Source organism: Macrobrachium nipponense, chromosome 8 (genome assembly GCF_015104395.2).
Source record: "Macrobrachium nipponense isolate FS-2020 chromosome 8, ASM1510439v2, whole genome shotgun sequence".
Taxonomy (NCBI): domain Eukaryota; kingdom Metazoa; phylum Arthropoda; class Malacostraca; order Decapoda; family Palaemonidae; genus Macrobrachium; species Macrobrachium nipponense.
The window spans coordinates 52832424-52859447 of record NC_087203.1 but is presented as its reverse complement, the minus strand read 5'-3'; the positions used below and the strand labels follow the sequence as shown (position 1 = coordinate 52859447).

The window sequence follows — 27024 nt, the reverse complement described above, 5'->3', positions numbered from 1 at the left end:
GAAGAGAATGCAGATTTGGAGTTGGAGGTTGGCAGACAGAGTTGCCACTGAAAAGAGTTAGAAAGAAGAAAAACGATGCCCTGGCGAGAAGGCTTATGATGAAAGGCTGAATGACTCAGAGAAGGCTTATGAAGTGAGGTATATATGACAATATTTGGACAAGTCACACAGAGCCTCAGTGGTTGATTTCTTTCTCATGGGTGACATTTTACAATGATTTATCGATTCTTGACCCAGAGAATTTGATCAGCTGAAGAACAGCAATATTGAAGAGTAGATCTTTATTTTAAAGAACTCCAGTAAGCCATTGCTAAGTTCAACAGTCGCATCCAGCTGAAAACTTGAAGTTGGAATTAAGGAGTCTAGCTACACACTGGGAACAATTGAAAAATGCAGTCCCTTGAGACCACCGTTAAAGATATGAATGATGAGGATGAACACAGTCCTATTTAAATGAAGACAGACATGAGACAATTGCAACGAAATGTTCATCATGTAAGAATTGTCCAGTCTGCTGTTACCAGATACTCAGTACGTACAACTTGTTAACTGATGCCTATCATATAATTGATCTAGCTTACAGTATCTCCTGACCTTTGTCAGTTACTCAAGTCCTGTGAGGAGAAGTTTTTTTTCTCCCTCGAAATTCATAAAAAATCGTCTAAGAAGCAGACTCACAGGAACACCTCCAGGAGTTTATGCTAATGACAGTAGAGAGGGATATATTAATGTCTCAATAATGATTTAATAATTGACAAAGTTGCATTCAAGAGTGAACTATTGAAGAAAATTTTTATAATCTAAAATAAAAGTAATTCCTTTAGTTATGCCTGCATGTGTTTTATTTTTCCCAGAGCCGTTTATCCGAACCATCACGTGTGTGTGTGTGTGTGTAGCCTGTTTCCCTTTAAATGTATACTTTCATTCCAAGATATACCTCCCCACTTCTATTTAGCTCCATCTTCAAGTGGGTCGGTCAACATCAAAAGTCCTGGGCCGAAATTTAGTCCCAGTCCGTCCCTGACACAATGGAGCTCTGGGAATTACTTGATTCGGTTTCCCGGCAATTTGGCATTCATGACAGCTTAAAACATACCTCTTTACGTCACTCTTCATTTTAGGCCAAAAGTACGCCCTACTAATACACCTGAAAGTTTTATTTACTCACAAATGTCCTTGCTCATCATGTGCTAACTTCAAAACTAATTCACGAAGCTTCCTAGGAACTACTAATTGTTCTGTGATTTCCTCTTTGCTACCTGACTTAGGCCAAACATAACAGCACAAAACTTCATCCTTTAAACAAAACTTTTCTTTACACACATTATCGAGATCATCATCCACTTCACATTCAAAAATTCGGCTTAGTGTCTCATCCTCTCTCTGAAACTCGACTAACTCATCCTTATTCAAAGGGTTAGTGCCTAATTCATCACCGTAACTAGTACTTGATTCCACTACATTGACTACGTTACCCTCAACAGCTACACCTTCCCAACCTCGCTACCTCTATCGCACTCGTTTGAATCCACGAACTCACTCTCATTCAAATCCACGAACAAATTATGACCGTAGTCTATGTCTGTATCTAAACCTGACCTAGTTGCTACCATTTCAGGCACTGGAATCTCACTCACAACAGGATTCACATTCTTGGATAAAGCTAAGTCATTACTGACAATAATGTCAATGCCATCAACAGGCAAACTGTCAAAAACTGCTAGTTTCACTAATCCTGACACTACCTGACTTTCTAAATTCAACTTCAACAAAGGACAAAGAACACAAGTGTTAGGAAATCCACCTAACATGACTTTTTCTGCCATATTGATTTCCGCCCTGTCTGGCACACACACTCTCCTAATCAGTGAGACAGCAGCTCCTGTGTCTCGAAGAAAGACTACTTCCATCGAATCTACTCCTCCAAGAGAGGAAACTATGCCTTCTGACAGAAATTCACCAAAAAATTTCCTAGTTTCTTTCATCACACGATTCCTACTTGACGAAAGGTTAACTAGAGACACTGGTTTCTTACCGTCCTTCCTTTCTACTGCACAATTTCTCACTAAATGCCCTTTCCCATTACATCAGAAACAAGTTCATTCTGAGCCACTAGATGCCACTTTACTCTTACAAACCTTAGACGTATGACCAGGTTTTCCGCATGTATAGCAGGAATAGTCACTTTTACTCTCATTGCTATTACTAGAACTGAAACCTTTACTGCTTTGTACTCTACCAGACAAAGGATCATTTCGTTTCTTGCTAACACTCAAATTATGAGTTAAACTATATTCCTCTGCTAACCTAGTTGCTCCTGCAAAAGATACTTCTCGCCTGTCTTCTATATAAAGTTTAATCTCAGGGGATACGTTATCTTTGAAATTTTCTAACAACACTAAGTTCTTCAAAGCATGAAAATCCTCAACTTTAGCAGAAGTTAACCAATCAAAAAACAGCCTTTCTAACTTCTTACCGTATTCTACATACGAAATATTTTCGTCCTTTCTCAAACTCCTAAATTTCTTACGGTACGCCTCTGGTACTAACCTGTACGTGCTAAGAACAGTTTCTTTCACAATATCATAATCATCACATTCCTCCTTAGGCATACAACTATACACAGTAAGTGCCCTACCACTCAAAACTGACTGTAAATATAGAGTCCACATTTCTTTAGGAGAACCTACTCGTTCCATTAACTTCTCAAAACACATGAAATATGTTGTTACGTCTTCCTCATCAAACTTTGGTACTAATTTCAGCACTGCACTCATACCTAAGCTATCAGCTTCGCTTGTCTGACTGTTACGAGTACTTTGCCTTAACCGAGCAATTTCCAACTCATGCATACATTCTTTCTCTCTTTCTTCCTGCTGCATTACCAACATTTCTCTCTCTTACTGCATTTTCATTACCTCTCTCTCTTCATGCATTTTCATTGCTTCTCTCTCTTTCTCTTGCTGCATTTTCATTGCTTCTCTCTCTTACTGCATTTTCATTGCTTCTCTCTCTGCTCTTTCCTCTCTCTCAGCTGCTTTTTCATCTCTCTCATTCTTCTCTCTTTCTTTCTTTTCAACATACTCACGGAGATCATTCCCCTCTAGACCTAGAAGCTTACCCGACTCAATAAACTCTTTCACCATCTCACTCATTCTGGTTCTTTCTATATTCTCCCTGTTTCAAACTGTTATGGTGCCAAATAGCCTAGCAAGGTCGCCACTAATGTCACATACCCCGAGAGGTCCTCTCCAGGTTTGATATTAAAATAAACAAAAAGAATTTAACACCAACAGTTGAAACTGGGGATATGAATATAGAAAGATACACAAACAGAATATAGGTTTATTTACAAGCTTACTAACAAAGATAAATGCAGAATGGTTTCTCCTATTTACATAACAAAAGTAAAATCTTACAATGCATGAACTGGGGAAACGGTGAGGTAATGAAAATACTTGCTGGCCAGTTTCTCAGCGGTCGACAATCAATCCTCGAAGCGACGGCTTCACAAAGGAGAACTATAACTTCCAACGTCTTCTTAGACTCCGTACTGCAGAAAGCAATGTCTATTCTTGATACTCGAAGGGCAGGATCTCCTCGAAACCTCTTGTAGGATGTTTCTTCTATGAATGCTTGAAATATCACGGTCGTCCACTCCCTGACGACGACTTGACCAGATTTCGATCAAACTCTTGAGCTCCTTTTCCTCTCTGATCCTTCGTCTGTTTCTTCTTCTCTTATCTCTCTCTGATGAGCTCTGCTGGTCTCTCACTGATGATCTCTGCTGCTGATCTCTCACTGATGATCTCTTACTTCGTCAGTCATATTTATACGGCAATCTGGGGGCGGGGCCTACCAGCGAACGTCACAGGCTCCCGAGATGACTGGAACAATTTAGAAGAATCTCGAAGAAGTATTGCATCAGAAATTGCGGCGTTCCTCACGACACGTCGGCGCCTGTTGCATTCCACAACATGCCTGGTAATTCTAGAACAATCATGAGAACAAGCACCTCCAACACGTGCACGAATGCCTCTTTGCTGCAGACCTCCTTTAAGAAAATGGATTTTCCTTTTTTGTAACTTATCTTTCTTAGCAACAACATTTTAGGATGTTATTCATAATTTCCATATGGAATTGATCAAATACTGCAAATTGTTTATCCATTTTGGGGGAGCTTGCATAACCTGACTGAACATCTATACAGCCGAGCTACAAGTGCATGTTCCCCAGGGCCAGAGGTCCTGGATGAATTACTATAACCCTCTGAAACTTTTGTCATTTCCATTGGGTCCAGGTGGTTCCTTGTAGAGGCAGTCCCCGGTTATGGGTGGACTTGGTTATCAGCGATCCGGTTTAATGGCGCTTGTCTAGCGCCACAAATCTGGCGATTTATGGTGCCATAACAGGACGAGTTCCGGTTATCAGCGCCATAAGGCATCTTATGGCGCCGTAAGGGTTCTTATGGCCCTCCAAAAGGGTGCTTATGGCGCTGATAACTGGTTATCAGCGCCATAAGCCACTGAGTTTCGGTTAGTGGCAATTGTCACTTATCGGCACACCCAAGGGAATGGAACCCTCGCCGCTAACCAGGGACTGCCTGTATCTCTTTTGGGGGAAGGATCCTAATTTCCTTATGGAATTGATCAAATGCCGCAAGCTGTGTATCCCGTTTGGGGAAGCTTGCACATCTTGACTGAATTTCAACAATTGAACAGTAACTGCCTGTTACCAAAGGGGCAGAAGTCTCGGGTAAGTTACGACACCCACTCAAAATATAGTAACGTCAGTTGGAGTCAGATGGATCCTAGTATCCCTTTTGGGGGGATAAAATCTTCTTCAACATCGCTAGCTGTAAATGGGGATAGAATTCCTTTTATAAGGCTTCTCCCATGGCTACCTGAAATTTGTGTCCCTGACTATCTGGATTCAGCAGGGTCATTTCAGTGGCAATGCCACTTCATATTCCATAGTAAGAATATCCCCCGTGTAAAAATCCCTCTATTTCCCCTTAGTTTTAACCTGGTTGGTAGTGGGGACCGATTTTACTGGGTTTTTCCCCAAACATAAAACACCTTGGAGGTACTGGGAACTAATGTTACTGGGTTTTGACAAAACATAAATCTTGGTCTGAGAAAAAAGGGTTACATACCTGTTGCCGAACTTTTGCTGAAAAGCTATAATTTTTCCTTTCCTTAGTTCTACTGAACCCTAGGAATCAGTGGGACAGCTTAATATGAGCAGTTTCATTATTAAAACTTGCATGCATTTGGTATGACCCATACCACTGGCACAAAATTACTTGAGCAATTTGATACAAAACACTTGAACTGAGGTCTTTCATAATTGCAGCCTTGTAGTGATATAAAGCAAGTTGTTATTAGAAGCCAGTTGTCATGAGGGACACCTCTGTAGTTCCTCATAGAGTTTTGATATTTGTAATAGATTCTATTAGAAGCCTATGTTAACTTAAGCCCTTTGAGATTTAAGTTAGTTTTGACAGCTGTATATGGCTGTACAGTTGGACTAGCTATGTCAAATTTTAATTTTAATTGTCAAACCATTTGGACTAATATCCCATGGACTAATTTGTTTAGTTAGCCCAAGCCACTGTTTTTAAATGGCTTTAGGTTATTTAATTATGCCTAGGATATTATTTGTATCCCATCCTAGGCTATTTGGGCTAAACTAACTCTTAATATACCAACAGTATGACATTTCCTAAATTGTTCTCTCTCCGCCTAGAATACAGCATTGCCTAATCCAAATTGTTCTAGATCAAATATAAAGGCTATATAAAAACAGAAAGTTAATTGCATGTAAATTCATAGTTAGGTTAACAACTTTTGTTCAACTCAGATTGTTTATATCTAGCCCTAAGCTATTGGTCTACTATATAAAACAGTAACTTTCTAATATGAAACTCACTGATGTGAATTTTTATAGCTAGCTATAACCTAGTATAGATTATTCTCTCATCCTGATTAATTTACCTTAAAGGTATAGGATTAACCAGGTGTAATTTGTAGCCTTCAAGATAGACTAATAGTTCATAGTCCATTTAGTCTATGTACTGTTTTTGGTCTATATAAAACAGTAAATTACAAATGTGAAACCTAATAGTTAGTCTATGACCTAATGTAGGCTATTGTTTAGTCCAGATTAACTGTTTTTGGTCTACTGAAGCTAGGGTAGCCTATCACCTAGCCTAGGATATTGTTGAAATCAATCTAGATTATTTAATTCCATTTTAGGGGTATGCCCATGATAGCCTACAGTATTAAGACAATAGTTGAATGCACAGAGTTACTATATAAACAGGTAAAATTTCTGTAGCCTTTTATCTAATCCTAAGGTCTTTGGTGTAAACTTAGGAGGCCTATAGCCTAACAGGATATGTACCCAAATCTTACCTTAACTCAGGGTACTGCCTAATCCAAGTTATATTTTGTTCACCCTTAAGGATACATAATCCTAGGATATAGCCTACGGACAATATCTACTACAGTCTAGCCAACATATTCTCACTGAATCGTCATAGACTGTAGGCTACTGCCTGGTAGCCTATGGCCAATATCGATATCTGAACAGATTATCTATTATTGATAATAATTGTGGAATACTTGTTTAGGTAAAACTGACAAATGGAATTCTTCAAAACAACTTCCACCTCTACAAACAGCTAACGATCGCGAATTGTAAGAAGCGATGACGTGTTCTGACGAAAAAGCCTGTTTACGGCTTTACATGCACATTAAAATCATTGTTCCACGGTCTAAACTAAAATATTTTTAGATGGAACTTGAAATTATATAATAACTTTCAAGATGGAAGATTCCATGAACTTCGGGAATGAAATCTATTAACCAAAACGAAACTCAGAGACAACGATCCTAAATTGCTATTGCTGACTCGTATTGGCAAAAAACGATGGTTTAAGGTTTTTAACACACACTAAAATCATTGTTCCACATTATAAACTAACAAAATTTCCTACTGAAATTTAAAATCAATAACTTAGCTTTCAATTTATGTTTCCATGAACCTTGATAATGAAATTAGTAGGTAAGTGCAGAACGAAATTCTTGGATCTACACTAACGATCATAAATCGTAAGAAGCGCCAATGAAATAAGCCGATTGTGGGTTTTGCTCACAATAAATCATCGCTCTACAGTCTAAGTAAAATTTTTTGAAAACTGGAACTTAAAACTATGCACTTAGCTAAATCAATAAGCGAAGAACAGCCTTCTCTGAGCTCTGGTTTCTTGACCGACCAGAAAGGGATTCGGGAATGGTGTCTTGGTCGGATTACGACACTTGCCCTGGCATAAGACCAGTTAAGAGAATTTTTTGACATTATTCTGGGCACCATGGAGCTCTGGATAGACCATGGAAAGGTTACTCCTTGAGGACAAGACTGCGACTATGATATCAAAAATGACATTTTAAAAGCAGCACTGCAGTAAAGTACTCTGAGAACAGAAAACGGGGAACCATAGGTAACTTACATACTGTAATCTGTGAAATTAAAAAAACAACTAAGATGGCAAAACAATTAACTTAAAATTTAATTATCAACAGGCATTTCCCAGATGCAAAGGATTAACCCTTTTCCACCAGTAGACTTCCTATGATGTGCGATAATGGCATAAGAGGAGAAGCAGGCTGTATCATATATGATGATACTTATTTTATGCCATAATATTTTAATTAATTTTATGGGAAAACATTCAAATCACTTGAATGGTCCATAAATAATTCTAAGGCAACACTTACACCTCAGCTCAGGATACAAGGTAGAATACTAGTCTGACTTGAGATTTCATGGAGGAATGTACTACCCATCCCCATCCCAGTTCATCACATATTTATTTGTCCATAAATTTTCTCAATGATTTTTGCTGCTCTTAGTTCTCGTCTTTTACAGTAGTATGTCAGCTTTAATTGTAATTTTGCAAAGTACTTACAGACAGCACCCTACTCACAAACAAGTTATGTTCCAGACATCTGTTTGAAAGTTGAATTGTTTGTAAGTTGGTTACTGTACTCTTCATGCCTATTTAAGGAATGTATGATATACTAAAGTCAAACGTATACAGTATCGTATGTATTTTCATCCTGAAACACAGTACGTACACTGTAGATAAAGTACTGTATGTTATTAAGTACTTTATTTAATATTACATAAAATCTAAATAAATTGTGGTGATAATACAGTAGATTTTCTTACCTCTGACACTGGTAGTGTGGGCTTGAGGTGATGGATGAGAGGAAGAGAGGCTGTGTGAAATTGCATGGGCAGCAGATCATCAGCATCATTGTTTTCTTTGGCAAGAATTGCTAATGCATCACTTTCTTCTTCATCTGAATAGGAAGTAGTCAACGGAGGTAGGGAGGCTCTTGAGGTTGAAGACACTGGTTTGAAGAATTGGTCTAAGGAAGTTTGCACTGATTTTCTTTTCATACCACTGGATAGCATCGTTGATGGATGTTGCTACTTTTGAGAATCTCTAAGCATTTGGGTCCCAATTCTCAAAAATAGTTAAAACTTTCCCTATAAAAGAAAACCCCTCAGCCATCAATTTCACTTCAGATTTCTTTAAAGAAAGAACTTCTTTATATTCTTCTGTTCTTTGCGTTTCTTTCAGTTCAGTAAATCTTCATTTGTTAACTCCTCTAAATGAGACTCAAACAACTTCAAAATCTTTTGACTATGTCAATAAGATTGCTAACGATTCCCTTTGCCTCCTCTTCCTGATTAAATCCTCTGAAGTCATTGGCAAACTGTGGGCATAAAGCCTTCCATGCTCCATTCGTGTTGATCCCATTTACTTCACACTATGCAGTTTCAATATTCTTGATGGAATTGTAAATGTATCTATTCTAAAAGTCACATAAAGTCATACCAGGTTCATTCACTTCCTTCAGTGCTTGCCTGTATGTTTGACGAGTGTAATATTTCTTGAAATTGGCTCTTATGCCTTGATCCATTGGCTGAAGGACTGAAGTTGTGTCAGGGCACATGTAAATAAACAATTGTCACATCCGGATGGAAATCATCCAAGTTCGGTGGGTGGCCAGGGCCACCAACCATGATTAAGAGAATCTTGAAAGGAATCCCATTCTTGTGGCAGTGCAGCTTGACTTCAGGAGCAAAGTGATGGAAAACCCAGTCTTCGAATATAGCTACAGTCACCCAGGCTTTGTCATTGGACATCCAGATTATGGTTAGAGAGCACACTGTGAGGTTTTTGAATGACTGTGAATTTGCAGCACAGCACACTAATAGTGTTTAGCTTGAAGTCTCCTGATGTGTTGCCACCCAGTAGTATGGTTAGCCCATCCTTCACCGCCCTTGCTGAGGGGTATAACCCCTATATATGATTTCCTTGAGCGTCTGGGGAAATTATTTTGGCTGCTGCTTTGTCAGTGCTCACTGCCTCACCACTAACATGTATGATGCAAGTTAGCATGTTTTTTAATGTGATGGAACTATCCATAACTTGCCAGAAAATGTATCCCACCTGCTGCTCTTTTTGCAAGCTTTTATCCTTCAGTTGTCGAAAACTAGGCTATTAGCCTTTTCCTTAATTTAGCATGAGACTAAGTGGTGCAGACCTTGTCTCTGGTGTTCTATCCATATGCCCCAGAAGTTTTCCATTTCTTATATCAGCTTCACCCTTATCTTGCTTATAATTGTTGACTGCATGTTCCATAATTTGCTCCTTGAAGGATTCACATTATATACATTTTTTATGTTTTAACATCCAACATTTTTAACCATCTAATTTCGTTATAATAGCCACCTTAGCTCCCATTGAAATAGCTTGCCACATTTTACCGTTGCCACTATCTTCACTTGCCTTATGCTTGCCATTAGCCATGATAGATAAAGGATGGCTAAATATTTTAATAATGAAATCAAACCAGGATTTAGCTTAGATCACAACAGTCTTACCACTGACACAGTTACAAGAGTCTGGGATGGTGTGAGTAGCAGCAAAAGTTGTAACTAGGCAGAATAGGCATGCAGAACAAAATTTGAACTTCTGTGTGGTAAAGTGGAATGTTCTGAACACAATTTTAATTTTTCATCCCTTTTATTCGTATCTGAATGTTCGTCAATAGGGAGGTGCTCATCAAGTGCAAAAAAAAAAAAAATATTATAAAGATATTAGTAATATAGCTTACTAACAGGTACTTAATCTCCCCATCCCAGTACATCTCGTAAATATTTGTCCATGCGAAAGCTGACACGAAAAATTTTACTGCTCTACTACGAAAGTTTTCAGATACAAAAGGTTTTCTGAAAGTCCGAGAATTCGCCCACCGATAACATTTTTGAACTCGCAGCCGCGAGCCGCCATCTTAGTTCTAGTAGACTCGCCACCATCCTCCTGCTATCCCATTGGTTCCTGATGCTAGCCAAGCCATGAGATCCTTCTCTCCTATTGGACAGCATCCCTCCCATCATGCATGTTACGTGGTGGCGTGCCTTCGCTCAGCCACTTCGCACCCGAAGCTTTATCGTATGCATGCGGCATTCGTTCGGTCCAACGATTTTGTTTAGTATCCTAAATTCGTTATTGATTTCGTTGTGCTACTTTATCGTGTTGTGAGAACCTAATTAGTATACGTACTACATACGTAACTTAATTACGTACAGTACATATACAAGTCATTGGTCCCAAGAAAGTTGCTGAAGTTCACAGAAAGAAGAGAATGCTTTCTATGGAGACAAAGATGGAGAATAATAAAAAAGTATGAAGCTGGCTTGCGGTTGAGTGTGATTGCTAACAAGGAATACGGCAAAATCAGTCGACGATAGGCACCATCAAAGCAGCTACACCTTCCAAGGGCGTGACTATTGTGTCCAACAAGAGGAGCCATGTGCATAATGAAATGGAAAGGCTGCTTCTTGTATGGATCAAGGACAAAGCAATCGATGGCGATACGATAACCGAGATGGCAATCTGCCAGAAGGCCAGCGCTATTTTCGGCGATTTGATTGCCCAAGCCTTGAAGACGACAGCGGAGAGGGGACATCAACGGCAACCCCAGAGTTCAAGGCTTCTCATGGGTGGTTCGAAAAACAAATTCCGTAAACTTTTTTTTGGATTGGCATCCGCATTCGGTGGTGAGAAAGAAATTGAAATTACGTAAAGTATAAAAAAGTAAAAAGAAATGTAAAAATAAAAAAAGACAAATGAATTTTATTTAAGTTTTTTGTAAAGTTAAGTGTTTACAGTTTTGTTAATGTGTTTTGTAAAGTTTAGTTTGTTTTTCTGACATTTTTTCTGTGTTCCTAAAGTTAAGTGTACGTATCTGCTGTTTGTCCTCCTCCTCCTCTGCCGCCACTTTCGGAGATAGCCTCACTCGAAAGGTAAGATTCCACATTTAACGTTACAGTAATAATATTTCCTTGTACACTAATTAACACTTTATTTACAGGTTTTGTTTGCATTTTTATTATTAAGTTATGTATTGAATGGTCCAAATTGTTGTAGTATTTCATTGTTTATAGGTCAATTTACCTATATTATGAAATTTACTGGGATGTTTTTGGAGGGCTTGGAACAGATAGCCATTTTACATGTAAAATGTGGTCCAAGATACGAAAACCTCATGATACGAAAGGCGTCTCGGATTAATTTCATATCTCGAGGTATATGGGTTGGAAATCTCTAGTAGTTTTTAAGCGCCACTATTTGAAAAATTTAGAAGCCCTTAAATTCCCAGCAATTGCTGCAGGGAGCATAGTCTCCCCTGAATAATAAATCCTATCAATCTCCTTCTACCCCTTTCTCCTAATACATTCTCCTTTCTACCTGCCTCGCTCGTACTCTCCACTATACCTCTCTCCTCTGGGTTGAGAGGACCTGGGCGTCATCCTGCCACCAATCTTGTAATATAAAAATATTTTGGGTTTCCTGATTGTTTTTATAGACCGGACTGTACAAATTTCCTGAAATGTGATAAATTCCTTACAGGATACACTGTCAAATTATGATATCTTTAAGTTATTTCTAATTCTAAGCCGTAAGTTTAAGTCTTAGCATAAGTAGTCTTTAAGTAAGCTTAAGTTTAATTAGATATATTGTCATATGTTAAGTTAGTAAATTTAAGCTAAAATGAACCAGGTTTCATTTAACGCCTCCTTATAAGATTACTTGGTATCTAGTAGGCTTGGATGGGCATTCTCTGGTAACTTTTCACCGGCGAACACAGGTCGACCCAGAAAAGGGATTTTGACGAAGGAAAAATCTATTTCTGGGGAGAGACCTGTGTCGCCCGGTGAAACCCAGCCCTTCTAATTGACTTCCCTACCCCTACACCAATCCAAGCCAAAATGTCTAAAAAATTTCAGGATTGCAGATGGCACTCGGGTCGGGTAGTAGTAGTAGTAGCGAGAGAGAGGGGGAAATAGTAGCTGTTGGGTCAGCTCCCCCCATGAGAGGGATTTTGGAAAGGAAACCTCTAATTGGCAGGAGACCTGTGAATAGTGGCTTCCGCTCGCCTTGTACTTTATACCCGACACCCTTAGGGTGCTCGCGCTTGAGGGTAGTAACCTCAGCATACCATGCTAAGCCTTTTTCTTCTCTGGTATATTTAGAACCTATTTATACTAGAAAAGTGGATAGCAGGATCCTTTTCACAGGGCGACACAGGTCTCTCCCCAGAAATAGATTTTTCCTTTGTCAAAATCCCTTTTTTTTAGCCTGGCCAGTAAGGGTTAATAGAAATTTCTTATCTCAACAGAAACAGCAGAACTCAGAGCAACCTCCCAACAGCAAGTGAGCCACCATAAAATCATAAGTTGAAGAAAAGTAATATGCATTAGGTAAATAAATGAATAAATGGCACACCAGACAAAATGCACAAAGATGCTAATTCTTGAAGTACAGCTGTACACAATGGTGGAGCTCAAAACTGTTGCACAGAATAAGGATATTAATTAATGGGATTGTAGTGAACAAATTACATTGTGGCGGGATCACAAGCTTAAAAACTGCCGGGCAAATCCCCCCCCCACATTAACCTAATCACTTCACCTGCCAAACCCACCATCAGTCACACTTTCCTCTTTACACTACAGAATACAAGCAGGACAATTGACTTATACCTACACACAGAACAAAAAAACAAACACATGTACTCACCCAACTCCAAATAAACCAGGCTATGCTGTGCTGTCCGCTGGTCGAGGTCACTGAGACACCAACAACAACAAAGACAACCAAGAACCACAACACCGCAACCCAACAGCACAACACCCAAGGACCACAACCCCACAACAACAGCACAACACCCAAGGATTACAACCCCAAAACCCAACAACAGCACAAAAAACAAGGAACACAACCACAACTCAACAACACAGCAAACAACAAGGAACTCAACAACACAACAACAAACAAGGAACACAACCACAACAAAAGACCACTGCACAAACAATCACTAACAAAAAAACAACACAAAAGGCAACACACACACACACACACACTAACAACACCAAGGAATCACTACAGCTCATCAACAACAACCCTCAACCATAACAACTCACACATAATCCAACAGAAACTCACAAGCACAACAGCTCCAAATCAATTGACATCAAGCTCAATAACAACCAACAACCAATCAACAACACAACTTAAATGAATTTCAATGCCTTCACTAGACTGCTGCTGACACTACTGTCTATCACCAGCTCTCACCAGGTCTCACCAAAGACTGACAAAAGACTGACTAAAAACTGACTCAAAACACAGAACTCTAAACTCCAGCAGCACCAGCAGACAACCCAGAACTTACCAACAGCCAATTCAGTCGTTAACCATCCAACCACCAACTACCCTCTCTCTCTCTCTCTCTCTCTCTAGCACTCTGTCTTCTCTCTCCTCCTCTCATCTCTCTCTCTCTCTCTCTCACACACAGATGTCAAATGGAACTCCATCCATAACTCCTACATAACATAATAACCCTTATGCTCTACAATGTAGAAGAAAAAATTTTCATGTTCCTCACATAGTCCCAGAATTTTCTCATATGAGCATCAGTTTTCTTTTGAACAGGTTGATGTTAAAGACCCTCACCATGAACTGAAACATCTTACAAAAATATGTGTAATGGCAGATATGACTATGATGCTTGCGTGGGATCAAGAAGAAGCTGGAAGAGTGATTGAGGTATACAAAATGTTTGAGCATAAACCACCAGACATGATTATGGAAAAACATGAAACTAACCCGTATGCCGTGGTAAGTAAATATAATTGTCTTTACTGACTGAGGGTGTTACAAATATTTTTTCATGATTCAAGCTTGTATACTTTTTGGGTTTATAATTATATGATTTACTTTTGATAGCATAGCTGCTGTTCATCCTCATGGTCCATAGAGGCTCCATAATATAGATCAACTAATACCAAAGATTTCTCTCTTAGTTGGTCGTGGCTAGTATAGTGCATAATGACAATGATAGAATAGTACATATAGGACTCAAGACAAGAGGGCACTTTCTCTTGTCCACAGCAACTACCATGATTCCATTCCTATGTCAACCTGCAAGATGTGGCAAGAGCGCATCTTACGTAGGTCGCCATTATGTTAACCAAGTATCTGTGCAAGGCCCGGTCTCCATTACTCTCAGATTTTTGTTACCAATAAGACATGTAACATTTTGTCCTCTTACCAGTGTTCCGAAATTACTGTACTTTGATCATTTTGGATGTGCCAAACAAAGAAGCAAGTTAAGTGCATAGTATCAAGTCTCAGTGAAAGTTTTAGTGTAGAAACTTTTTAGCTGGTAGTTTATTTCATGCAACGTTGATATCTGGCTTCTCAAATGAATATGTAAATTAGGTGTGGTGAATGTTACCCTACAAACAAGCTTAATATTTTATAACAGTGCTGTTATAAAATATTTTATCTTATTTATTTTAGGCTACTTTATAGGCTAGGCTACACCATATCCGTAGCCAGCTGTTAACACATTTAACATCCAAATCTTGGGTTAAGTTAAACCAATTGTTTGACCATAGTATTGCATTGCCGAACTGATTGGATCTAGTAAAAATGTTCCCCCAGTTATCATTAATATCAGAGAATGTCTACTAAAGGCCGTCCCCGGTTATCAGTAGACATGGTTAATGGCGATTCGGTTTTATGGCACTTGTCTAGCACCACAAAATCAGAGATTTATGGCACCATAACACGCCGAGTTTTGGTTATCAGTGCCATAAGGTGGCGATAATAGAGTTATTGCACCATAATAAACCTAACAGAGGTGCCATTCAACAGTTATTGGCACCATTAACTGAAACTCAGCGCCATAAATTGCTGAGTTTCAGTTAACCCTTAAACGCCGAGTGGACGTATTTTACGTCGACATTTTTTGTCTCTCGGGTGCCGACTGGACGTATTTTACGTCGACATACAAAAGTTTTTTAAAAATTCGCGGAAAAATACTTATAGGCCTACCAGCCGAAAACTCTTGAATCGCCTTTGGGGATGCTGGGAGTTCACGGATCAAGGTGTTGTTTTGTTTACAATCGTTACGCAGGCGCGCAAGCGCGAATTTCTTTCTTGCCGCACTAAAAAGTATCGGTGACACATCTCGGAAATTATTTCGTCACTTTGACATAATTTTTGTACCATTTTAAATTAGCCGTTACATGGAGTATTATATATGAAAATGTGCGCATTTTTATGTAGAATACAACAAAAAATACTCATGAATGTAGCTTTTTTCAGTTTTGAGATATTTTCATATAAATAACGATAAGTGCCAAAATTTCAACCTTCGGTCAACTTTGACTCTACTGAAATGGTTGAAAAAACGCAATTGTAAGCTAAAAACTCTTATATTTTAGTAATATTCAATCATTTGCCTTCATTTTGCAACAAATTGGAAGTCTCTAGCACAATATTTCGATTTGTGGTGAATTTACGAAAAAACTTTTTCCTTACGTCCGCGCGGTAACTCTTCCTAAAAAAATCATACATGCGATTGTGGTAATGTTTGCACCATTTTAAAATTAGCCGTTACATAAAGTTTTATATATGGAAATGTGTGCAATTTCATGCACAATACAACTAAAAACAACCCATGGTTGTAGCTTTATCAGTTTTGAAATATTTTCATATAAAAAATGATAAGTGACAAATTTTCAACCTTCGGTCAACTTTGTCTCTACCGAAATGGTCGAAAAACGCAATTGTAAGATAAAACTCTTATATTCTAGAAATATTCAGTCATTTACCTTCATTTTGCAACAATATTCTAGTAACATTGAATCAATTACCTTCATTTTGCAACAAATTGGAAGTCTCTAGCACAATATTTCGATTTATGGTGAATTTATGAAAAAAATAACATTTTCTTTACGTCCGTGCGGTAACTCTTGCGAAAAAATCATACGTGCGATTGTGGTAATGTTTGCACCATTTTAAATTAGCCGTTACATAAAGTTTTTATATATGAAAATGTGTGCAATTTCATGTAGAATACAACAAAAATAATTGAAGGTTGTAGCTTTTCTCATTTTCGAAATATTTGCATATAAATCACGATAAATAGGAAAAAAACCACGTTCGGTCAACTTTGACCTACGAAATGGTCGAAAAACGCAATTGTAAGCTAAAACTCTTACAGTCTTGTAATATTTAGTCATTTATCTTCATCTTGAAACAAATTCGAAGTCTCTAGCACAATATTTCGATTTATGGTGAATTTATGAAAAAAATAACATTTTCTTTACGTCCGTGCGGTAACTCTTGCGAAAAAATCATACGTGCGATTGTGTAATGTTTGCACCATTTTAAATTAGCCGTTTCATAAAGTTTTATATATGAAAATGTGCGCAATTTCATGTATTTGAATACAACGAAAAATAATTGAATGTTGTAGCTTTTGTCATTTTCGAAATATTTGCATATAAATCACGATAAATAGAAAAAAAACCACGTTCGGTCAACTTTGACTCTACCGAAATGGTCGAAAAACGCAATTGTAAGCTAAAACTCTTACAGTCTTGTAATATTTAGTCATTTATCTTCATCTTGAAACAAATTCGAAGTCTCTAGCACAATATTTAGATTTATGGTGAATTTAAAAAAAAAACTTTCCTTCCCTCCGCGCGCGGATTCTCCGCCACAAATCTCCGAAATGCGTACGTCGCATTCTCGGAATATTTGCTCCGTTTCATATTAGGCCTTTCATAGAGTTTTATATATGAAAATGTGCGCAATTTCATGTAGAATAAAACGAAAAATATTTGAAGGTTGTAGCTTTTCTAATTTCCGAAATAATTGCATATAAAAAAATTCGACATTTGGTCAACTTTAAACTCAATCAGATATGGTTGAAAAACTGCAATTGTAAGCTAATACTCTTACAGTATAGTAATATTCAATCATTTTTCGTCATTTTGAAACAAATTGTAAGTCTCTAGGGCAATATTTAGATTTATGGTGAATTTTTGAAAAAAATATTTGTTTACGTCCGTGCGTTACGAATTCATGCATTATTTTGTGATAATATTTTCTGTGTTGCTTTTATCGTTTTACAATGTGTTATCTACCAAAATGATCGCAATTTAGTGTACATTACAACGAAAAAAATTAACTCGTTAGCTTTAACCGTTTTGCGCATAGCGCGATTTGAATACAATTATATATGAAATTTTGTTTTCGCGCTATCATATATCGCATTATTTATATATGATATTGATAATTTCTTTCATTTCTGATGGTTGCATACTAAACTTCAGCCAATGACAAAAAAAGGAGCCAAAAATGAACTCTTAATCTTGAAAACTAAGCGCGCTGTGATTTTTAGAAAATAATATTTTTTCCGCCTCGGCACACGGAAGACGATTTTTAATATACCCCTTCGGCGTTTAAGGGTTAATGGCAGCTTTTGCTTATCAGCACCCTGCCAAGAACAGAACCCCCTCCGATAGCCGGGGATGTTTGTGTCAGATTCGATGAGGTTTTTCATTCAGGGACCTCCTTCCAGTAGACATTGTTCTGCCGATGGTGGCATTGCTGGGAAAAACGATGGCAATGTCTGTTTGCCTATGTACATATTTAAACTTCTACATTTTAATATAAGACATTGAAAATGTACTTGCCTATGGAGAAAGTACTTTCTTATGGAGCCTATAGCCTTAAATGTGACTTGTAGTAGCCCAGTCCCAATAAAGCAGTAACCTAGGCAAGGTAAATGAGTGGCATAACATTCAAGAATTTAATTTTGAGGCAAAACTTATGTAGTAATATCATTTAATAATACATGAGTACTACTACTACTACTACTTTCTGACTTATGGAGGAGTTGTGGGAGTTCCATTTGACAGTGTCCTTGAGGATTGAGAGAGAGAGAAAGAGAGAGCAGTGAAATTAAGCGGTGTTAGGTTGTTTGTGTTTGTGTGAATGAATAGTTAGCAAGTGAATTGCTCGTTCGTCATTGGGGGTTGGTTGGTTGCCAGTTGGCGCGCAGTGGCAAGTCGGTGGCAGGCAAAGAGTCTATAATGAAAAATCGTGAAGGACAGACGTTTGGGCAGCAGTCTTGGCAGTATTGTTGGTCAGTTGTGTTGTGTTTTCAGGGAGTTATTTGATTTATTTGTACTGTGTGTTTCAAGGTGGTTGTGCTTGTGTGTTGGGAGGTTGTTGAGCTTGTGAGTTTCTGTTGAGTTGTTAGTTGTTATAGTTGAGGGTTGTTGTTGTTGTTGGGTATCTGCTGTGGTTTCTTGGTGTTTTTGTTGTGGCTGTAGTCCTTGGTTGTTTGTTGTGTTGTTGAGTTGTGAGGTTGTGGTCCTTAGTTGCTTGTCATGTTGTTGTTGTGTTGTGTGGTTGTGGTTCTTGGTTGTTGTCATGTTGTTGTTGAGTTGTGTGGTTATAGTTCTTTGTTGTTGGTTGTGTGTTGGTTTGTGGTGGTTGTTGGTGTCTTAGTGACCTCATCCAGCGGACAGCGCAGCCTAGCCCTGAGTATCTGGAGTTGGGGTGAGTACAGTGTTTGTGTTTTTTTGTTATGTGTGTAGGTAAGTCAATTGTCCTGCATTTTTTTCTGTAGCATGAAGAGGAAAGTGTGGCTGAGGGTGAGTTTGGCAGCCAGATTGGTTGAATTTATGTGGGGGGTCTTTGCCCACTTGTTTTTTAGCTTGTGATCCCACCACCCGAACAGGGACTGCTGGTGCGGCAGCTGCAGGACGATTGGGGTAGTGAGTTGTGTGATTGATGGAGAAAGTGAGGATGGAAGGGTTGAAGGAGATGGAGACGCTGAAGGAGGAGTTGCGGTTGGCGAGGGAAGCTAAGGAAAGATTGGAAGTGGAGAATGAGAGGTTAAGGGTAGAGTGTGAGGAGCTGAAGAGCATGTTAGAGAAAATGAGAGGAATGCTTGCTAAGGAGTGCAAAAGTGGAAATGAAAGAAGAGGTGAAAGGAGCGGAAGAGAGAATGGTTGAGAAAATGGACGAAAAATTTGAAGTAATGATGAATGCAGTGCAGATGACGAAAGGGAGCAGTAGGAGTTAGGCCTACTGGGTCTTGCGATTGGCCAGGAGCAATTAAGGAAGTGAAAGAACAAGTGGATGAGAGAACGAGTGATGTTTGAATCCTGAGCTTTTACCATTTTCTAAAGTAAAGCTTCATGGCATCTGTGCCATAAGCACATGTTTTTATTTCCTTTAAAACCATTTGTTAGAAAAGATAGTCGAAGCCTACTGGAGTGTAGGGTGAGGTGGGTGAATACCGACCAAGGGGGAACACTGACCGAATGATCTGGTTTGAAAACTATTTCAAATTTCATGCTGAAACTCGCCACGAACACTGCAACCATCTCAGTGAACAACATGAAAGCAACAGGTTTACGCCATCATGACGTCTATGTTTATCAGGTAAGGAAATTGATTTTTTGGATGTCTGTTGTAATTTTTTATGCTTCTCATAAGTCTCTCGCGTCCGTGAATATGTTGTGATTGTTTCTAGTTAAGTTTCATTACGATATTTAGCTATATTGACATGTTATCAAATGAAATGAAGTGTGTCCTTTCGAAGTGGCTACCTGGCATTGTCATAAAAAAAAATAAAAAAAAACATGGTGCGGGGACTACTGACCATAAACATGCTGGGAAACATCAACTCCCAACATAGATGCGTGAAATTATGAATATTTTGAAATATTTTTTTAAATTTTGAATATTTTTGAAATACATAACAAAAAGTGGAAGTTTTTTTTTTTTTTTTTTTTTTTTTTTTTTTTAAGTTGAAGGTGATATTTAGTTAATTGTGATGCAATATCAGTGTCATTATGCTAAAAACAGGAAATTTATATTGGGTAGGTTCAACTCTACCTATTCATATGTCTAATGTCATTAAGTCTCTCTGATCTAACCTTAGCGTACTGCATTCTTGGAAGATTGATTATCAGTGTCATTATGCTAAAACCAGGAAATTAGGTTTTTAGAGGATTCCTCCACCTCCTGGTTGGTGTTTCCCTGCATTTTCGGAGTGCCGACCATTTCCTGAAAATTTTTAAAGTGCAAAATATGAAACTTATTCTCTGGGTTAAGGATTTATGCGTATACCATAGGTGGACCATGTTGTGCAGTTTGTTTTAGGCACAGTGTGCACTCTCTCAGGTATAAAATGGATTTTTTAGGCAGTTTTTTCCTACTCAGTGCTGAGTTTTGGGAGCATGAAGGTACACATTGGTGTATAGGATCAAACCTTTATTTCTGAAGGTAGTTGTTTTCTTCAGTTATGGGCTTTTGTCTCTGGCACAAGAGTCACTAGTACTAGTACTCTGTGAGATAGTCCTTATCCTTGTAAGGCTCACCCAACAAGTCTTGCTGTGAGGACATAAGCCTGGGTCACACATTGGCGATTTCAGACCGTGACTCTCTTAACCCTTAAATGCTGATTGGACGTATTATACGTCGACATAAATTGTCTGTTGGGTGCCGATTGGACATATGGTACGTCGATATAAAAAGTTTTTTTTGAAATTCGCGGAAAAATACTTATAGGCCTACCAGGCGAAAATTTTTTAATCACGCGCCTTGGGGGATGCTGGGAGCTCACAGATCAAGGCGTTGTTTTGTTTACAATCGTTACCCAGGCGCGCAAGCGCGAATTTCTTTCTTCTCGCACTAAAAAACATCAGCGACACATCTCAGAAATTATTTCGTCACTTTGACATAATTTTTGCACTATTTTATATTAGCCGTTACATGGAGTATTATATATGAAAATGTGCGCAATTTCATGTAGAACACAACTAAAAACAACTCATGGTTGTAGCTTTCATCAGTTTTGAAATATTTTTATATAAATAATGATGTGCCAAAATTTCAACCTTTGGTCAACTTTGACTCTAGCGAAATGGTCGAAAAACGCAATTGTAAGCTAAAACTCTTATATTCTAGTAATATTCAATCATTTACCTTTATTTTGCAACAAATTGGAAGTCTCTAGCACAATATTTCGATTTATCGATTTATGGTGAATTTATGAAAAAAAAAAAACATTTCCCTTACGTCCGCGCGGTAACTTCCGAAAAAAATCAGAAATTTTTTCGTCCGATTGTCGTAATGTTTGCACCATTTTAAATTAGCCGTTACATAAAGTTTTATATATGAAAATGTGCGCAATTTCATGTAAAATACAATTAAAAATAATTGAAGGTTGTAGCTTTTCGCATTTTCGAAATATTTGCATATAAATCATGATAAATAGAAAAAAAACCACATTTGGTCAACTTTGACTCTACCGAAATGGTCGAAAAACGCAATTGTAAGCTAAAACTCTTACAATCTAGTAATATTCAGTCATTTATCTTCATTTTGAAACAAATTCGAAGTCTCTAGCACAATATTTAGATTTATGGTGAATTTAAAAAAAAAAAAACTTTCCTTCCCTCCGGGCGCGGATTCTCTGCCGCAAATCTCCGAAATGCGTACGTCGCATTCTCGTAATATTTGCTCTGTTTCATATTAGGCGTTTCATAGAGTTTTATATATGAAAATGTGCACAATTTTATGTAGAATAAAACAAAAAACAATTGAAGGTTGTAGCTTTTCTCATTTTCGAAATATTTGCATATAAAAAATATATAAAAAAAATAGACGTTCTGTCAAATTTAACTCGTCCGAAATGGTCGAAAACTGCAATTGTAAGCTAAAACTTTTACAGTATAGTAATATTCAATCATTTATCTTAATTTTGAAACAAATTGGAAGTCTCTAGAACAATATTTCGTTTTATGGTGAATTTTTGAAAAAAACATTTTTTTACGTCCGCGCATTACGAATTCATGCATCATTTTGTGATAATATTTTCTCTGTGTTGCTTTGATCGTTTTACAATGTGTTATATACCAAAATGATCGCAATTTAGTGTACAATACAACGGAAAATTTAACTCTTTAACTTTAACCGTTTTGCTCACAGTGCGATTTGAATACAATTATATATGAAATTTTGTTTTTGCGCTATCATATATCGCATTATTTATATATGATAATGAACTAAGTGCGCTGTGATTTTTTGAAAAAAATCTTTTTTCAGCTTCGGCACTCACTTGCGAACGCCGCCGGCATACGGGAGACGATTTTTATTATACCCCTTCGGCGTTAAAGGGTTAAAGGCTGGATTTGGCAATCGGTCTCCTATAGTCGCAGGGCTTGGGCTCACCAAAAAAAAGAAGTGTCAGCTGATATCAACTCCATGACGACTTCCGCAGTGAACCATTACATTAGCATTGCGCAAGTTGAGATGAGATTGCGTATTTACATAGTCGTACGCGCAAGTCACAGATGATTTAAGCCACACCCACATTTAACGGTTTTTACAGGATGGCGAGTTCCATGAAGCATGATGATTTTTCACGATTTACTTGCGATTTAGTTAGGTAATATTCTGACTTACGTAACAGGATTGTAGTGAGTCAGGAACATGGATACCACTATTTCATATATATAAAGTTTAATAACTAAATCAATATTTTCCCTTTATCTCCCATAAATTGTGTGTTTCAGATCCCAATAAATCTTCTTCATGATCTTATCGAGTCCTTGATGCTGGCCATTGCACAACTTAATTTAATTTTTAAAAAAATCCTACTGCCAGGAGTGAGGCAGATTGAGAGGACTCCGTGACACAAGGGTGTCTTCACGATTATGTAAACTCCCCTGCAGGCCTCGTTCATTATCAATGATATAATAAATCGATAAAAAAATGGCTTTTCATACTTCAGAAAATCATGTTGAAAAGCTATGTAAATTCCTGAATAAACTTAAAATTAAAAAATATTGATATAATTACCAAATATATTTTCTTTTAAGTAGTATTCAGTATCGTTTAGCTATATCTAAAGTTAATGAATTATATCATGAATACCTACTGAAAATCTTTCATGCAATATATATTTTACTCAAAATATTTATAGGCCGACGCACTTGACACATTCTGACTCACTGCGTAGCCCCACTGCGCACGTTGTGGTTTGCCAAGTACATGGCGTATGTTGTAATGAATGCCGTAATTCGCCATTGCTAGTTACAAATTGCGTAATCAAATGCTGTAAGTCGAGAGGCCATTACAAAATTCTTGTGTACTGTGCCATGACATGGCAACTTTTGACAGTAGTCATGGAATGACGGCGACTATGCAAGGCAGCCTTGCATAGTTGCCATCACTAGTGCAAAGTCGTCAACTCGGGGTCTTGGTTACGATTTATGGCGATTTGGTTGTAATGAGAGCATAGCGGAGTTGTAATGAGCAAAATTTCTGCTTTTACGACATACACGGTTTGAAATCACCAATGTATGACCCAGGCTTTGCACCTGCTGTGGATTCAACATCTGGCAGTTGCACTTATCAGAAGGATCATATAATAGGCAGGAACGTTTAGAAGCTTTTTTCTTTCAAAAAAAGCTTTTAGTTTGCTCGGCCGAGTGGATGTTTCTATGGCAATACGTACTACTAACTTACCATCCTCATTCAATGTGGTGTTCTGGAAACTTTAAAAGTAGACAAGATTCATCCCTAAAAAGGAATTTTTTGGATACTTACTGTTAAAAATGGAAACCCACCCGGCCTCCCCACATCTTAGTGGGTAATCATGAAGAATTCTGACAATAGTGTAAACATTCCAGCGCCACATGGTTCAAAACAGGTGATTACTGTGAAAGTCCACCTGGGTCAGCCAAGCATTATTTTGTTCATTTTGAATGCTGATTGCATCTAATGGTACACAGATGTAAGTTAACGTAACAGTAGGTATCCAAATTATTTTATCATGAAAATTTTTATATTTTCCAATTGCAACAAAATAGAATATAACAAAGGTTACAGCTAATTTTATTTTCTCATCCCATAGTTAAAAATATGGTTCTCTCAAGGAATAATGTTAAGTTTGCTTAGTTGAAAAGTAAAATTATTGTAACAGATATTAATTTGGTAATATTTTGCAGCTTATTGATACTCTGACAACAGTCAAGTCAGTTAATCGTACAGATGCAATGACTTTACTTTCTACATTTGGATCTCTGGAGAAAATTGTTGGAGCTTCACAAGATGAGCTGGCTATGTGTCCAGGTCTGGGACCTCAGAAAGCTGCTAAACTTTACAGGGTATTGCACCAATGTTTCAAAAAAACACAGACCCATCAAAAAAGATCAAATCAACAGGTATTAGGTATTAAAGGCTCACCTCAGAAATCTGGAACATCTGTTACTGAAGGTACTTCACCCAAAAAAGCAAAAGCATCCTCAAGTGATGATTCTTCAACACAAAATTCAGAAATGGCAAACAATGCTACAGATTAACAGGTAAAATATTTAAGGTACATATTTGGTAAATTTAAATTAGTTTTTTTATTGAATGTATGAAGATGTTAACCTATTTTAATTTTAAGCTGTTCTAATATTTTCTAATATTTTTGACACAGCAACTTGTATTTAAGTAAAAGAGACATGTTTGTCTGTTTAACTGCTGTGATTTTTTTAGATAATATTGTCTCAAGAAGTCCTATAATATTGCATATGTGCGAGTGAAAACCAAATGGTATGCCTAACTTAATTTTAGTATTTACAATATATATTTATTGTACTTTTTAAAAAGTGTTTATTTTGCTACTATTTACAAATGTTTATACTTCACAAATTCTTGGGTCTATAATTATTTTGTAAGCATCTTTGAGGAATCAATTAAGGCCACGAATACTCAATAAAATTTATGTAATGCAACCTTCATCTAATCACTGCATGCTAAATGTTTACCGGACAGTACCTGCTTAAGCTAAATTATTATTAACACTGTTGATCCAAAAATATACAAGAGAAACTTGTGTAAGTTCTGAATGTATTTTACTATATAAACACTATATTACGTGTATTACTACTATACTACTCTAATGCAGTGTAAATGGTAAATATAGATAGGGTACAGTGGACACCCGTATTCGCAGGAGATTCGCAGGTACCAGCACATCCCGGTGAATAGTTAAAATCCACGAATGCTTAGAGTCCCCTTTAATAATGCTTATAACTGCCTATCTTGAAAGTTCAAATACCAAATGTATACCTTAAATAACATCCTACATCAAATAAATTATTTAAATTATTATCCTCCTGTTACTGTTATAATCTTTGGAATTATATTATTAATATCATTTCAAAAACATCTGAAACATTAGGACCCTTAAAAATATATACATACTACTTCTAACCCTTCCAGCCAAAACAGGGTGTGTTACTGCTATGACATATCTTGTGCCAGGCACAAGAACGAGAGAGAGAGTTTATCTCTTTAATCTTTCAGGAATGTTAATCTGTTTCTCATTACTAGCTACTGACGACAACAAAGTTTATGTTTGTTTTTTGTCTTCCAAAGATTTATTACGCATTTCTAAAACACCATGAACACACACAAACAAACAGTGTGCATATGTGTTAATACCAATTGGTTAAAGAGACTGTAATTAGCAGTACATATCTTCTCCTGAGAGGGAGAGCGAGAGAGATTTTTCAGTAGTGGTACCTCGGCTCACGAACGAATCTGGTTATGAACCAGAAGTTAAAAACAAAATTTTTCCAGTTCGTGAACCATGCTCCAAAGCCACGAAGACACAAACAACAGGCTAACCTCTTTTCCTCTTAGTGCCTCAGTGGCGTGATCGGTATGGTCTTGGCCTTCCACCTCGGTGGCCGCGAGTTCGATTCACGGGCATTCCATTGAGGTGTGAGAGATGTGTATTTCTGGAGATAGAAGTTCACTCTCGATGTGGTTCGGAAGTCACGCAAGGCCGTTGGTTCCGTTGCTGAATAACCAGTGGTTCCATGCAACGTAAAAACACCATACAAACAATCTTTTCCTCTTCTTTACCTATCCCATTTTCTAGTTACACTAACCTCTTTTCCTCCATCTCTTTTATCTATCCCATCTTCTGGTTAAGTTAAAAAAAAAGTAAAAGAGAATGCTAAAAGTATTGTTGTGTAAACGCATACAGCTAGAAACAGCTGATTTGCTATGAACAACCGCATCTGATAACAACAGCGGTTTGCTTGCATTTCAACCATCGTACGATAGTAAAAATTTACCGTAGTTATGTTACAAATGACGTTAAGTAGGCTAGGACTGATATATTTTTACATTACTATATCCTTATTCGCTATGGAGAAAAGATCGGCAAGGCCATATAGTACTGCTAAATTTAAGCTGCAAGTTGCAGCTGAAGCTGAGGAAAGAATGTTCATTTGCTAACGACTATTGGCAACATGGATGAAACTCTGCTAACTTCGGTAGTATACCACCAAACTCTACCATAAACAAAATTTGGGAGAAGTGTATTTTAATCAAAACTGGCATGAAAGAACACATTTTACTATTTTCACTCCGATAAAAGATAATTATGTAAAGCTCGTAGTATTCTGATGAAATCAAGTGAAATAAACATGCCCTCAGCGCCATCTACTAACAAAAAAATAACCAATTCATTTACAACGATACGTATTCAG

General features: G+C 37.5%; 1 protein-coding gene across 3 annotated transcripts in view; it reads left to right on the top strand.

Moving 5' to 3' along the window:
- LOC135222780 (DNA excision repair protein ERCC-1-like) overlaps positions 1-25618 on the top strand; it is a 113780-nt gene extending 88162 nt beyond the window's left edge. For all 3 annotated transcript variants that reach the window (XM_064261046.1, XM_064261045.1, XM_064261047.1), the window contains 2 exons: positions 14081-14266; positions 24481-25618. In XM_064261046.1, the coding sequence (XP_064117116.1) occupies positions 14081-14266; positions 24481-24834 (540 nt within the window). In that variant the 3' untranslated portion in view covers positions 24835-25618. The remainder of the gene's footprint in view (positions 1-14080; positions 14267-24480) is intronic.
- Positions 25619-27024: the final 1406 nt, after the last annotated feature.